We start from the raw sequence: 15,648 nt of genomic DNA, 5'->3' as shown, positions 1-15,648 counted from the left end.
CATTTCTCTTCATCATCTTTGAGATGTTTCTACACCTTGAATGGAGTCCACCTGTGGTAAATTCAATTGCCAAACAGTTAAATCTTGGTTTCATCAGACCACAGAATCTTGTTTCTCACAGTCTGAGAGTCCTTTAGGTGCTTTTTTGCAAACTCCAAGCGGACTTTCATGTGTCTTTCACTGAGGAGAGGCTTCCGTCTGGCCACTCTGCCATAAAGCCCAGATCGGTGGAGTGTTGTTGCAGTGATGGTTGTCCTTCTGGAAGTTTCTCCCATCTCCACACAGGATCTCTGGAGCTCAGCCAGAGTGACCATCGGGTTCTTGGTCACCTCTCTTACCAAGGCCATTCTCCCCCGATTGCTCCGTTTGGCCGGGCGGCCAGCTCGAGGAAGAGTCCTGGTTGTTCCAAACGTCTTCCATTTAAGACTTATGGAGGCCACTGTGCCCTTGGGAACCTTCAATATAGCAGAAATTTTTTTGTAGGCTTCCCCAGATCTGTGCCTCGACACAATCCTGTCTCTGAGCTCTGCAGGCAGTTCCTTCGACCTCATGGGTTGGTTTTTGCTCTGATATGCATTGTCAGCTGTGAGACCTTATATGGACAGGTGTGTGCCTTTCCAAATCATGTCCAATCAATTGAATTTACCACAGGTGGACTCCAATCAAGGTGTAGAAACATCTCAAAGATGATTAAGAGAAATGGGAGGCACCTGAGCTAAATTCCAAGTGTCATAGCAAAGGGTATGAATACTTTTGTCAATGTGATATTTCAGTTTTTTCTTTTTAATAAATTAACAAAACTTTCTAAAATCCTGTTTTCTCTTTGTCATTATGGGGTATTGAGTGCAGATTCAGGGGAAAAAATGAATTTAAACGATTGCAGCATAAGGCTGCAACATCATAAAATGTGAAAAATGTGAAGGGGGTCTGAATACTTTCTGAATGCACTGTATATATACAGACTTGGCATTTAATATGGAATTTTTTTTTTGGGGGGTGAACTTACTTTTCAAGATGTCTTAGAACCAAAAGTTCATTGGAATTATGTTGAAATTATTCTAAATTTTGTTAATGTGACCTTTAAAAGAAACAAAAACCACATTTGACATTTCGAAACAAATAAATTGATCCTTGAAAGTGATGTAAACTGATATCGAACTCAATTCATGGACAGTACTGTGTTAAACTTCTGTGCGTTTTCCAGAAGTATCTTTTTATTTTGCACATTAGCCAAAAATTTTTTTAACAAAAACAAAAGTTAAATTACGACTGGGATTACCGACAGTAAAATTACAGTTCAGTACTTCGTTTAACCCCCACGAGCATTCAGGAGAGCACGTACACGTTGAGGCATGCTGTTCACGAGATTTGCCAAGGTTTGGACAGGAATCGCTTGCCATGCAGTGACAATAGCCTGCTGCAATTCACGCGCAGAGGTCAGCTGCTGGTCCAAGTGGTCGATTTGACACGTTAATTCTGCCCACAAGTTCTCCATCGGATTCATATCCGGGGACATGGCAGGCCACTCAATATGCTCTACACCACGGTCAGCAAGAAAGTGTTGGATCATGCGAGCACGATGAGGCCGTGCATTGTCATCTTGGAAGACAAAGTTTCCTCGAAAGGCTGCACAAGCAAATGGAAGCAATGTTTCTTCCAGAATGGCCCTGTACTTGAACTGGTTCAGGTTTCCATTCAGAACAACCAGGTCAGTTTTGCCCCCTGCATGAAAAGCAGCCCAAACGGTCACCCCACCACCTCCAGCTTGGACTCTTGGCACTATACAATCTTTGTTGTAGGCTTCATGCACTTGTCTGCGCACTCGGACGCGGCCATCTTGATGATAGACCAGAAATCTAGACTCGTCACTGAAGGTCACGTGATTCCAGTGTCCTGGCTGCCATTGACGGTGCTCTCTGGCCCACTGCAATCGGCGCTGGCTGTGTTGTCTGGTCAGGCATGGCTTTCTCAGGGGACGCCTGGCACGATAGCTTGCTTGAACCAGTCGTTGGTTGACTCGCCTTCTGGATACAGGCACATTTGTCAGTTGCTGCCACTCAGCCCTAAGCTGATTAGCTGACTTGGTGCGGACTAACCGGTGCAGCTGGCGATCATCCTCCTTGTGGTTCTACAGGGACGTCCTAGCCTCGGTATTGGAGTAGGGACACCCCTCTGAGCATTTCGTTTCAGGATCTTTGACACCTGACCTTGAGTGATGCCATACTGCCGAGCAATAGCACGCTCTTTGATGCTGTAATTTCGTAAAGCCACCACTCCATGACAAACAGCATTGTCGAGTTGACGGACCATCTCCAGAGGAAGCGGCAATAACTTTTGGAGAGGTGCAGCAGTTGTTTTCCACTAATACAGAACGCAACAACCCTTTTATACCCAACTGTGAAGCCAATCGTCAAATGCACCTGTCAGTACATTTTGCCACGCCTCCTGTGATATAATCCTGTTGTTGACTTCTTGCTGCGACAGACAATCAGTGACATGGTTCTTTTAACAAATAAATCACCAAAGTGTAAAAGAAACTCACCAGATTTATATACTGAGTTAAGAAAGTAAACCCAAGTCAAGAAAAAAAAAAATATTCAATATTAAATGCCAAGTCTGTATATATATGTATATACAGTTGCATTTTGGCCGAATCAGTAATATAAGAAACTGAAATGTTATTGGTTCTTCTTTATCTTTGTAATAATCTGCAATATCTCATTTGGGCCCAGTCCAATTGGATATAATCTTAGTTTAGTGCCATAATTGGGATCACAATTGTTGATCATCATGAAAGGTAATCTTGTCAATTTTAACCCTGTAAAATTGAATACCTTTTGAGTTTTGTTTTACATTTGAAGCAAGCAACCCAATACTTTGGTTGTGCCAGTGGTATGTGCATGTCACGTGATTGGCCTGAGATGTTTCATATGGCCTGTTACTTTTATCACAATTAGCCCAATTTATAGACTGGATTCTGGTACAGGGTAACATCCTTCATTGTCAATCAGCTCAACGCCATGCCATGCATCAAAATTTGATGTGCATCCCTTTCCTTTGACAGAGTGATGCAGTGGTGGGGGGGGGTGGAGCAGTGGAGATGGAGGTGTCGAGGTATTTGCGCGATGCATCACGTGTCGAGCCCGGCAAACAGCAGCTCCCACTGGCTGGGTTTGCGCGAGCACTCGAGGTGGTACCACGTCAGCTGTGCAGCAATGCTGGCTTTGATGCGACCAGCATGCTTAACCGCCTTCGCCAGCAGCATGCTCAGGTTCAACAGCTAAATCTTATTGGTCTTTGAAAATTCAGTCTTGATAAACAGTACTTCAAATGCAGTATTTAAATCGGGTTTCCATGTGGTTTGTTATTTATTTGCCTTACGCCCTGTTACATTAGTCATGCTGAGAAACTGAGATTGGCATCCAAATTTATTTGCTTTGTTGCTGTGTGCAGGGCAATTTGTGGAGTGGAGTAGATGTAGTGAATGAGGATGTGACGGACACATTCGCAGCCTGTGTTTGGGAACCAGCGCTCGTCAAGGTGAACGCCATCAGAGCAGCTTGCGAGGCTGCTTGCCTAATCCTCTCCGTGGACGAGACCATCCGAAACCCCAAGTCTTCAGTGGATCCTCCTCAGGGTATGCCTGGTGGTGGAATGGGCTGAGGGATTCATCTTTACTGACACCCCCATGACTTGTGTTCTTTTTTTGTTTTTTTTGATTTGCTATGTTTGTGTTGATGATAGTTTCGTGCAAGAATAAAGAAGAAAAAAAAGCTGCATTTTGATAGGTCCTGAAAAGGAATATTCCTCCTATTCTTCAAAACGAATAAAGTTGAGTGTCCGTATTCTGTTTCATTACTGTCGCACCTCTTGCTGGAGGTGAGAACTTTTTTTTTTGCAACAGTTTTAATCACACGGTCCCTTCATTTCTGAGCTAATGCTCCAGGTTTGGAATGGATGTCTTGGTCCAACATAACCAGAACTTTTTTTTCGATATGGAGCTGTTCCACTTCTGAACGTTTAAGGTGAAATACGAAAAGTACATTTTGCCTTTTGAGTTGACCAGTATGAAATTTGGAAAAGATGCTTTGAATGATGTATGGAAAAGAAACATTCGGATTAGTTATTTTGGGACTTATATAAGGGTCAAAAGTTCAAATTTGTTACAGCTTTACCAGCATTTGTTTTTTCAACCAATACAGAGACTCAAATTTCTTGCCACAGCTGATTGATTTGTGCGCTGGACATTGAGCTGGTGTCTTGGATTTTACAGGGGTCAGAGGTCAAAATCATGTTTTTTGGCCTGCCAAGCCTTTTGTTTTTTTTACCATTGTGAAGAAGACTTGGCATAAACATACCTTGCCACCCTCTACAGATAGCGGGCAGATAGATGCTGGTACAGCAGAGCCCCGGCATTCACGGTGTATAAAATGTGAACCGTTTCTACTTTTGCGTCCACCGCGATCCAGCCGCTCATGGTTTTTGCGGACATAAACCAACCTTACAAACAATGGTCACACTACCCATCCCTCCTTCATCTACCCACAATCATGTGCGTACGAGACAAAAAAAAATTAGGGGGGCGGTTGCAGATTTACCCGAATGTGCACATCACTGGCACGCATGTACTCCGGGAAGTGTTGACACCCCCTCCCAAAGGTGTGCGTGCGTAAGTGCGTTACACTACGAGGCATAGAACAAGTAAAAAAAAAAAAAAACACCACATGAATGATTAAAGTCACAATTTTAAAACCAGAATGATCAAAAGGAATTGAACCTTTAGAAGAAGGATGACCTGTTTATGTTGAAGGCTCCAGGCATGGACTATGTAATCCTCATCAAGACCAGGCCTAAATAAAAGGGCTGCATTGATAGAAAAGTGAAGAAAGAGAATAGTGTAAGAGTTTTTGAGAAAGCAGAAAATCTGCTTTTTGAAAAGGGGAAGATCATAAGTGTTTGGAAAGACATGTTAAGGTAATAGTTAACCAGCCAACTCCACAAAAAGTACCGAAAAACTGGTTTGATGGCATCTCTCTGTTACAAGCAAACTAACTACCCAGATGTATTCGTTAGGTATCCGGGATCATCACCTGGGTGGACGTCAGTTTCGCAAGTCGTCATTTCCGGTATAAAATGACTATTCAAAATGGCCACCATATGGTGATATTATGCTATAGGGCAAAGCAATAATCATGAGATTTTGTAATTTTGACTGACAAAACATGCGTTTGTACTGTATGTATTATCATAACGTGATTATCATTTGCAAACGCCTAGCTAGAAATTAACTGCACAACATTTTTTTTCAAAATGGCTGCCATATGGCATCAATAGTAACATAATGCGTCTCATACGTAACATAACACATCTTTAATTGTACAAACTTGTTTACTCGTGTCCACATTCTGTTAACAATGATGAATATTACAATGGAATCAGTACACGACATATTGTCCGATTAACATTAGAAAGTCACATTTAAAACATCTGAATGTGGGGGGCTGACAATTGAGTCTGTCTGTTCATTTACTTATATTTACTGAGAGAATATAACACGTGTGCCTGCCGGACTCGGGTCGTGTGCCTGCCGGACTCGGGTCGTGTGCCTGCCGGACTCAGCATAAGACTAGATTGGATCGAATTACTTGCACAGAGTCTCTTTCACACCATTTTGTCAGTTAATTGTGGCTGTTGTGATAAACAGCCCGATTCACAGTTACTGATTCGTAGCAGGGTCACAGTAATACTCGGATTCGCACCCACATGCTGGGATGCACATCTGCCTCGACTTGTGGGATTTGCATCGTTCCATCAGTCTTTGCCAGGGACAGGGGAACAACTGCGAGTTCGTGTTTCAGAATAATTGACATGTCCACAACTCGGCTGCACTGGTGCGCGTTGACGAGCCTTTGCATAAGTCGCCTGTCTGCTTTAATGACTCTTTTCACTTGAGCTTGTAACTATCTCACTCAGAATATTTGTCTGGATTTCGTCTGTGGTGACATCTTTTGTGGTTAAGGCTACTAGCTTTCTCTGGTTCATTTCATCGGCACTGTCCACCTTTTCCTCACAAACAGAGAAAACACCAAAGCACATGAACTGCTCCATTAAGCTTTTCACCTCCGCTTCGTCCCTTCGAACTCTCGATGGGAGACCATCTTTTCGGGTTGATATGGACTCATCATCATCTAAGCAGAGAAGCGCCTTGGAATATAAACATTTTGGATTTCACAAATTCTTCTAGCAACGTGCAAATGATCTAAATTACCACAATAAGTAATCTAATCAGCAGAAATGTTAAGCTCCTATATTTTTGCCGTTTCCCCATCCTGCAGGATTAACATACAATCGCAGGGGAGGGGTTTCTTTTGGAGATCTACAACAACACAAGTGTGAAATATTCATACAAAAACATTTTTTCTGATGCCCCTGCTTTTGAGAATTATATTCTTTCCTTTAGGCTCACAAAAAAACAATTTTATACTCACAGTAGAGTTAAATTGAAAAAAAATGTCAAAAAGATGATTTAATGGTAGTTTTGGCCGCCATTTTGTTTTTTCGATTTTTGACACTTTAACGGCCAAAGCCAAACTGACATCCACCCTGGTGATGTTACATCGGCCCCATAGAACGTGCCTGGCTAGTTAGTTTGTAACAAAGAGATGCCATCACACGACACAATAGCCTGTGTTGGCTGGCTGACGATGGAGTTCCAGAGTTTGGCAGTGGAGGGGAAGAAACAAACATCATAATATCCCACCCTTGAGTTGCCCATGGCCACACAATAATCATGAAATGTAGCGGCTTGTCGAGTATTCCATTGTCTCGCTAATGGCGGAGGTACACATGCTGCAAGTTCTTGGGAGCAGAAACCGAAGTAATATCTGTAGAAAAGAGAAAGAGAGCCAACCTTGTAGTGTAATTGGAGCGGGTCAAGTGTTGAGGTCAGATTGGGAGAGTTGATAAGTTGAATTACTTTGGATTCAATTGTATCCAGTAAGTATGTGGAGCTAGAACCTCCCCAGATGTGAGAGCAGTTCTCTATACAAGGACGAATCACTCCTTTGTATAGTTGAAGCAACTGTTGAGAGGAGAATAATCTTTGACATCTGAACAGGACACCCAGTTTCTTCGAGGCCGATTTAGCTATTTGTGTAATGTGTGGATTCCAGGATAAATTTGAAGTTAGGGTAATACCTAGTAGGTTTATTGTATCACATGGTGTAATTGTGGAACTTTCACAGGAGATTGGAGAGATGAGAAGAGTTTTGGAGAGAGATATGGGAAGAAATTGAGTTCTAGAAGCATTGAATTTAACCTGATTACATTTGCCCCACTCATAAATCTTGTCCAAATCCGAATTTAAAGAGGTGGCTGTGATGAAACGAGATGTAGATCGAGTGAGGGAAGATGGAGCAAATGGGAAAAACATGGAGGATTGTAATATCAGGTCATCAGCATATGAGTGCATTTGGTTATTTGTAGAAGAAAGGTCATTGATAAAAAAAATAAGGAAGAGTGCTGGAGACAGGACAGAACCCTGAGGGACACTGCTGTTGATAGGGAAGTAGGGAGATGTTGATCCATCAAAAATTACGGAGATGGAGCAGTTGGAGAGAAAGCTCAATATGAGAGAGCAGAGTGAAGGAGGAAAGCTGAAAGAGGTGCATTTATTATATCCGACATTTACATCAAGAGGCAACAAAGCATCTAACTATGAATTAATATGTGTGTGTGTGTCATTATTTTGTGTCATTTATTTTATACAGTCACGTGAAAAAGTAAGTACACCCCATGCAAAGTTTTGACTTTTTCAACATATTTCAACATACAGCTATTTGATCTTCATTTCAACAATATTGATAGATAAAGGTGATTAATAAGAAACATTTACATTTTGGAGTCCATTGTATAATTTAAATAAACATAAATGCAAATTTCACACGTCAAAAAAGTAAGTACACTCCTGGCTCTAATCGGTGGTATTGCCCCCTTTGGCAGAAACAACCTCAAGTATGCGTTTCTTATAACTGTCTACCAGTCTCTGACATCGACTGGGAGAAATTTTTGCCCACTCCTCCATGCAGAATTCTTTCAGCTGTGCGACGTTTGAGGGGTTTCTTGCATGCACAGCTCGTTTCAAATCCCCCCACAACATCTCGATGGGATTTAGATCCAGGCTTTGACTTAGCCATTCCAGAACCGTCCATTTCTTTCTTTTCAGCCATTCCTTGGTGGATTTACTGGTATGTTTAGGGGCATTGTCATGTTGCAAAGTCCACCTTCGGTTGAGCTTCAACTTGCCGACAGATAGCCTCACATTATCCTCAAGCACCCTCTGGTACAATGAAGAATTCATAGTGGATTCTATGATGGTGAGCTGCCCAGGCCCTGATGTAGCAAAGCTGCCCCAAACCATAATATTTCCACCACCATGCTTTACAGTTGGTATCAGGTTCTTGTGGTCAAATGCTGTCTTTGGTTTTTGCCAAACATGTCTTCTGGTACTGTGGCCAAATAGCTCTACCTTTGACTCATCTGTTCAGAGCACATTGTTCCAGAAGTGCTGGTCTTTGTCTAGGTGTTCATTGGCAAACTTTAGTCTTGCCCTGATGTTCTTTCTGGACAGGAAAGGTTTCCTCCTGGCACACCTCCCAATCCTCCCATGTAGATCAAATTTGTGCAGCCTTTTGCTGATGGTAGACTCGTGCACTTTGACATCAACAGTGGCAAGAGCTACCTGCAGGTCCCGTGATGACATTCTGGGGGTTCTTAGAGACTTCTTTCAGCATCTTGCGGTCTGCTCTCGGGCTGAACTTGCTGGGGCGGCCTGGCCTGAACAAGTTGGCAGTTGTTTGGAATCTTCTCCACTTGTAGATGATCTTCCGGACAGTCGAATGATTGATTTCAAATTGTTTGGAGATCTTTTTACATCCCTTCCCAGAGTCGTAGGCATCTATAACCTTCTTTCAGAAGGCCTCAGAGAGCTCTTTTGATCTAGGCATGGTGACACTGCACACTTCAACAACAAAGAGCAAACCAAACTAAATGTCTGAGGTTTAAATAAGACAGGTTCCTCCAAGATCCTCTCTAACGATGTTCTAATCATTTGCACCTGAGCTGGTGCACCTGATTCTAATTTTAGGTATTTGAAGTAGTGATAAATGTAGGGTTGTACTTACTTTTTCCACATGTGAAATTTGCATTTATGTTTATTTAAATTATACAATGGACTACAAAATGTAAATGTTTCATGATATTTGTTATATTATATCACCTTTATCTATCAATATTGTTGAAATGAAGATCAAATGGTTGTATGTTGAAATATGTTGAAAAAGTCAAAACTTTACATGGTGTGTACTTACTTTTTCACGTGACTGGACATTACACATCACTCTATTAATTACGTAAGTCTATTAATTAATTACGTACTATTCAAATGTACCTTTTCACTCTTTAGACTGCTGACACCCCTTTGACCTTTGAAGACCCTCGATACTTAAGACCCCAGAAGACCCAAAAGTCCCAGAGGACCCAAAAGGCAAGAGGACCAAAAGATCCAGTAAACCCAAAAGTCCCCGACGATCTAAAACACCCAGGTGACCCAAAAGACCCCCAGAGTCCGGCAGGCACATGTGCTATAAGGCGGTGAAGACCAATGGAAAGTTGTTCCAATGGACCAACGGGCCTCCTAGTGGTGTAAACTTTGAACGACCACTCCACTCCATGGAGTGTAAACCCCCTGCAGAGATTCAGGTCACATAGCAGCCACTTCATCATCTCCCCACCACAATACAACCCCAACACCATCTCCACCCTTCCACCCAGTCGTAGCACAACCCAATGGGACCCTTTCGAAATGACGTCATGAACGTCATTTTGATCAGACTTTGCCTCTTTGTCCAAGCATAACGTGCTGACAATGGCCCTACCATCAGCCATTTGTGTCGCTTGCGTGATACGCATTCAAGGCCAGAAATACGTCATTACCCTGCGTTCGCGAAGCAAAAAGCGGGATTTAGCGGTCGTGTGCGTACATGTGTGAATGTATGTCGTAGTGTCTGCATTTTATTTTTAATTCATTTTCTCAGCAACCGTTTGTCCGATGGATACAAAACGTTCACCATAATATGTGTCTACTCATGTAGATTTTTAAAAAGTGATAATTATGACGTCATCCATCACGTGGTACAGCCGCCATCTTGGAAAAAGGTTGCACCTATATTTTTCCGAAACCGCTGAGTGGGGAAAAAATTGAAACATGGCTCATTGTCAAGTACTCCCCATGCAGAATAAGATATGTTAATGATGATGTCATTGGTGGCTTCATTATGACATCATAGTTTGACAAGTACGATTGATCCGATCAGTATGAAAAAAAATTCTCTACAACTGTTCGTCCGATGAGCATTAAATTTTCACCATTGAAGGGCCTCCTCCTGAATAATCTTTAAATGATAATTATGATGTCATCAGCGACGTGGTCCAGGCGCCATCTTGAAAAAGCTGAAAAACGTTGCACGTCTATCTCCGAAACCACTCCATGGAAAAAAATTGCAACATGGCTCATTGTCAAGTATTCCCCATGGGAAATAAGATACATTAATGATGTCATCGGTACCTTCATTATGACATCATAATTCGACAAGTACAACGCTTGATCCAATCAGTATGAATTTTTTTTTCCTCTGCAACTGATGGTCCAATGGACACAAAATTTTCACCATAGGAGAGCTTCCTCCTGTAGAAATTTTAGTGATAATTATGACGTCATGGGTCACATGGTACAGGTGCCATCTTGGAAAAACCGAAAAACGTTGCACCTCTATAATCTCTGAAATTGCTCCATGGAAAAAAAATTGAAACGTTGCTCATTATGGAGCTCTGCATGGGGAATAAGTGTTGTTAACGATGACGTCATTGGTGCCTTAATTATAATAATAATAATAATACATTTATTTTATATAGCGATTTTCAAGAAGCCCAAAGACGCTTTGACAGTACAAAAAACAAGTGCAAAAAGACAAAAATCAATAGGTAAATAATCAAAGCAAAAGGAAGGAGAAGGGATAGTGAGGGGTTAAATGCTGTAGGTTAAATGTTGAATGCAGTGTTGAACAGGTGGGTCTTGAGTGATGTTTTGAATGTGGTGAGTGAGGAGGAGTCTCTGATGGTGTGAGGTAGTGAGTTCCAGAGGGTGGGAGCAGCGATGGAGAAGGCCCTGTCCCCCCAGGATCTGAATTTGGTCCGGATGGGGGGGGTCAGGAGGTTGGTACCAGCAGAGCGGAGGTTGCGGGTGGGAGTGTGTCTGGAGAGGAGGTCAGCCAGGTAGGATGGGGCCAGGTTATGGAGGGCTTTGTAGGTCAAGAGGAGGATTTTGTACTGGATTCTCTGGGGGATGGGGAGCCAGTGAAGCTTGTAAAGGACGGGGGTGATGTGGTCACGGGTCCGGGAATGGGTGAGTAGACGGGCAGCGGAGTTCTGAATGTATTCGAGTTTATTGGTGATTATTGAGGGTGAACCATAGAGGAGGCTGTTGCAGTAGTCCAGACGGGAGGTGATGAAGGCATGGATGAGGGTTTCTGCAGCCGTGGAGGAGAGGGATGGACGGAGACGGGCGATGTTTTTCAGGTGAAAGAAGGTTGTCTTTGTGATCTGTTTAGTGTATTTGTCGAAGGAGAGGGTTTGGTCAAAGATGATGCCAAGATTCCGGATGTGAGGGGAGGTGGATACTGGGAAACCGTCGATGTTGAGGGCAAAGTTATGGGTGGATTTGGTGAGTGCTTTTGGGCCAATGATGATTATTTCAGATTTATCATAGTTAAGTTTGAGGAAGTTGATTTGAAGCCAGGATTTTATTTCAGTGATGCAGTTTGTCAGGATAGAGTGGGTGGTGGTGGAGATGGACTTGGTGGAGATGAAAAGCTGGATGTCATCGGCGAAGCAGTGGAATTGGAGACCATGACGGCGGATTAAGTGACCAAGGGGGGACAGGTACAGGATGAAGAGGAGGGGGCCAAGAACTGAACCTTGGGGGAGGGGAGCAGTGGGGGATTTGCAGTTATTGATGGAGATGAACTGGCGTCTGTCAGAGAGGTATGATTTGATCCAAGAGAGGGCAGTGCCGGTAATGTTAAAGGTGGTTTCAAGTCGGGTGAGGAGGATGGTGTGATTGATGGTGTCAAAGGCGGCGCTGAGGTCGAGGAGGATGAGAATGTTGAGGTTGTCAGAGGAGAGGAGAAGGTCGTTGGTGATTTTGAGGAGAGCAGTTTCAGTACTGTGGTTGGAGCGGAATCCAGATTGGACTGTTTCATACAGGTTATTGGCAGAGAGGTGATGTTTGAGTTGAGTGGCTACAGTGCGTTCCAAAACTTTTGACAGAAAGGGTAGGTTGGAGATGGGTCTGAAGTTATTTAGGGTGTCTGTTGAGTCCAGGTTTTTTCAGAATGGGGGTAACAGCAGCAATTTTGAGGGATGGTGGGACGATGCCTGTAGACAGGGAGGAGTTTATTGTTGCAGTGATAAGTGGAGAGAGAGCAGGAAGGAAGGCCTTGACAAAGCTGGAGGGGATAGGGTCAAGAGTGCAGGTGGCAGTTTTCATTCCTCTGAGGAGGTCAGTAGGGGAGACTGGGGAGAATTGAGACAGGGGTTGGCAGTATAAGGGGGGGCAGGTGGTTTGAGGGGGAGCGGGTGCGGTGGTGGTTAAGCTGTTGTAGATGTTGTCAATTTTGCATTGGAAGAATGAAAGGAAGGAGATGCAGTTGTCTACTGTGAATGACTGGGTGGTGGTGTTCAGGGGGCTGAGGAGTTTGTTTATTGTAGAGAAGAATGCTTTTGGGTTTCCGGAGCCAGAGTGGATAATTTGAGAGAAGTAGGCGGAGCGGGAGAGGGCATCTTTGTAGTGTTGTAGGTGGTCCTTGTAGGCTTGGGAGTGAATTGTGAGACCCGTTTTTTTGCGGAGTCTTTCAAGTTGGCGAGCACGAGTTTTCATCAGGCGGAGTTCAGGGGTAAACCAGGGAGCAGAACGGGTGAAAGAAACTGTTTTGGTTTTTATAGGTGCAAGCTGGTCAAGGCAGGAGGAGAGAGTGTGGTTGTAGTAGTCAGTGAGGTCAGAAGGGGTGTGGAGGTCAACGAAGGGAGAAGTGGACATTTTTTCAGAGAGGGTGGATGAGAATGAGGTAGGTGAAAGAGCGTTTAGCTTACGGAAGTTGATAGTGCGATAATGCCTTGGTGCTGGGGTGGGGATGTTGATGGTCATAGTGATGGCTAAGTGGTCAGAGAGGGTGAGGTCGGAGCCAGAGAGATGGTGCAAAATTAATCCAGTAGAGCAGACAAGGTCGAGAATGTGACCACGGTTATGGGTAGGAAAGTTGACATGTTGAGTGAGGTTAAAGCAGGTGAATAAATCTGTGAAGTCAGTGGTTATTGTGGAGTCAGTGGAGTCCATGTGGATATTGAAATCACCGAGGAGGAGGATTAAGGGGGAGAGGGAACAGAGCTGGGTCAGAAAGTAGGAGAAGTCAGACAGGAATGATGGGTGTGGTTTGGGAGGGCGGTAGACGACAGCCATGACTGACTGTGTGTGACCAGAGAGTTTAAAAGCCAGGTGTTCAAATGATGGAGCAGACGAGATGGAGATGAGGCTGGTCTTGATGTCTTCTCGGTGAATTACGGCAATTCCACCACCTCGGCCCTCCGAGCGTGGTTTATTGTTGTAAGAATATCCATTGGGTGTAGTGAGGTTGAGTGAGAAGTAGTCCAGAGGTTGTTGCCAGGTTTCAGTGAGAAGTCCAGTTTATTATCCAGAATGTAGTCGTTCAGGATGAGGCTTTTGTTGCTGAGGGACCGGGTATTGAACAGGGTGAGCTTGATGTTGTTTTGTACGGTGGGGATGAACTCAGGTGATTTAGCCAGGGTTTGCAGACAGGAGGTGCGATCGTGTGCGTTGCTGTGACCAGGTGCGCTGGGACGATGAGTGGGAGTGCGCTGAGCCGACCAGAGTACGGGAATGGAGTGACCTGTTTGTCAGTAAACAAACTTACGACCGGAGCCTCTATGAATGTATCTGGGTCGTCGCAGGAGTCCATGGTACTTGAATGTATGATGGGGTGGAGTGAGTATTGAGCAGAAGAAGCCTTGCGGCGGAGTACCTCAGAGCCATGCCAGGCAGGAGCGAAGGGACGAGTACGAGGCCAAGGTCGAGGAGGCAAAGCGGCAAACGCAGCGGCAAACGACCGCAGCCGCTAATCAAGACCACAGCGGCAAACAGCCACCGCCGCAAACAACAGGAGTGGGCCTGAGGAAACAGTGGAGGAGCCGGGCAGGTGAAGCCAGGAGCAGAGCCGGGACCGAGCAGAGGGCAGACCCAACGGTCAAAAATCCGCCACGACCACCAGAAAAGCAGACTATGTACAATGGCCCAGTCGGAGAAGCGGCGAACAAGTAACCCCAGCGTCCTCTCCAGACCGGACTGGAAGCAGAAGTCATAATTTGACAAGTACGCTTAGTCTGATCAGTTTGAAATTTCCTGAGCGTGATCTACACAACAATTATATTGGAGAATAGAAATTTATGATTTCATCGGTCACGTGGTCTGGCAGCCATATTGGATCAAAGCGAAAATCTTTGAAAATCCTCTTCTCTGAAATCGCTCAACCGATCAATGTGAAACTTTAACTAATTGATGAACTACCCATGGGAAATATAGTTTAATAAAGATGACGTCATCGGTCACAGGGTCTGGCAGGCATATTGGATCAAAGTCCTTCGCAAGACTGCATGGGGTAAGTATTCTATGAACTAGTATAAAGCCCGTCAAAAATGACGGGTTGGAACATTTTTTGAAGGTGCAGCCACATGAGCATGCCAAAGTCGGAAGTCTGGGCCTAGTGTCAGGTGTGCTTAAATCATTTTTATTTGTTGGACATCCTACAGACGTAAATGAACACTCGTTTTACCCTGCGCGCATTGCACATCAGCAAATTTCATCTCGCTGTGCCTTGTATTTTTTGTGATTAAAAAAATACCGCTTCTGTCCACCGACCTTGAGGCTCAGTTTGCAAGCCACCGTCGACAATTCCAATGTAAGAGGGATAATTACTCTTCTTTTGGGTCTTTGGGGTATTTTGTGTCTTCGGGGTCTTTAAGGTTCTTTGGGTCTTTTCGGTATTCAGGGTCTTTGGGGTATTTTCAATGTCTTTGGGGTATTTTTGGTCTTTGGAGTATTTTGGGTCTTCGTAGTCATTTGGGTCTTTAACAGTCTTCAGAGTATTTTGGGTCATCAGGGTCTTTGTGGTCTTTTGGATCTTTAAGGGTCTTGGTGTCTTTGGGGTATTTTGGGTTTTCAGGGACTTGTCTGTCTTTTAAGTCCTCTGGGTCATTTGGGTCCTTGGGGTCTTAAAGGGTCTTTGGGGTATTCGGGGTATTTATGGGTCTTTGGGGTCTTTAGAGTCTTCATGGTCTTTTAGGTCTTTAAGGATCTTGGGGCCTTTTGGGGTTTTTGGGTCGTTGGAGTATTTTGGGTCCTTGGGGTATTTTGGGTCCTCTGGGTCATTTAGATCCATGGGATTGTTTGGGTCTTTTGGATCCTCGGAGTCTTTTGGGTATTCAGGGTCTTTTGGGTCGTCCAGGTATTTTGGGTCTTTG

At 44.0% G+C, this 15,648-nt stretch overlaps 1 protein-coding gene across 1 annotated transcript in view; it reads left to right on the top strand.

Moving 5' to 3' along the window:
- The window catches only part of CCT7 (chaperonin containing TCP1 subunit 7), a 64,222-nt gene extending 60,377 nt beyond the window's left edge, over positions 1-3,845 (top strand). Inside the window, exons 11-12 of the mRNA XM_068127098.2 lie at positions 3,065-3,271; positions 3,454-3,845. Of these exons, the coding sequence (XP_067983199.1) occupies positions 3,065-3,271; positions 3,454-3,663 (417 nt within the window). The 3' untranslated portion in view covers positions 3,664-3,845. The remainder of the gene's footprint in view (positions 1-3,064; positions 3,272-3,453) is intronic.
- Positions 3,846-15,648: the final 11,803 nt, after the last annotated feature.

Source organism: Myxine glutinosa, chromosome 1 (assembly GCF_964187855.1).
Source record: "Myxine glutinosa chromosome 1, kmMyxGlut1.1, whole genome shotgun sequence".
NCBI lineage: Eukaryota > Metazoa > Chordata > Myxini > Myxiniformes > Myxinidae > Myxine > Myxine glutinosa.
The sequence above is the reverse complement of the archived record's forward strand: the minus strand, read 5'-3'. Positions and strand labels throughout refer to the sequence as shown.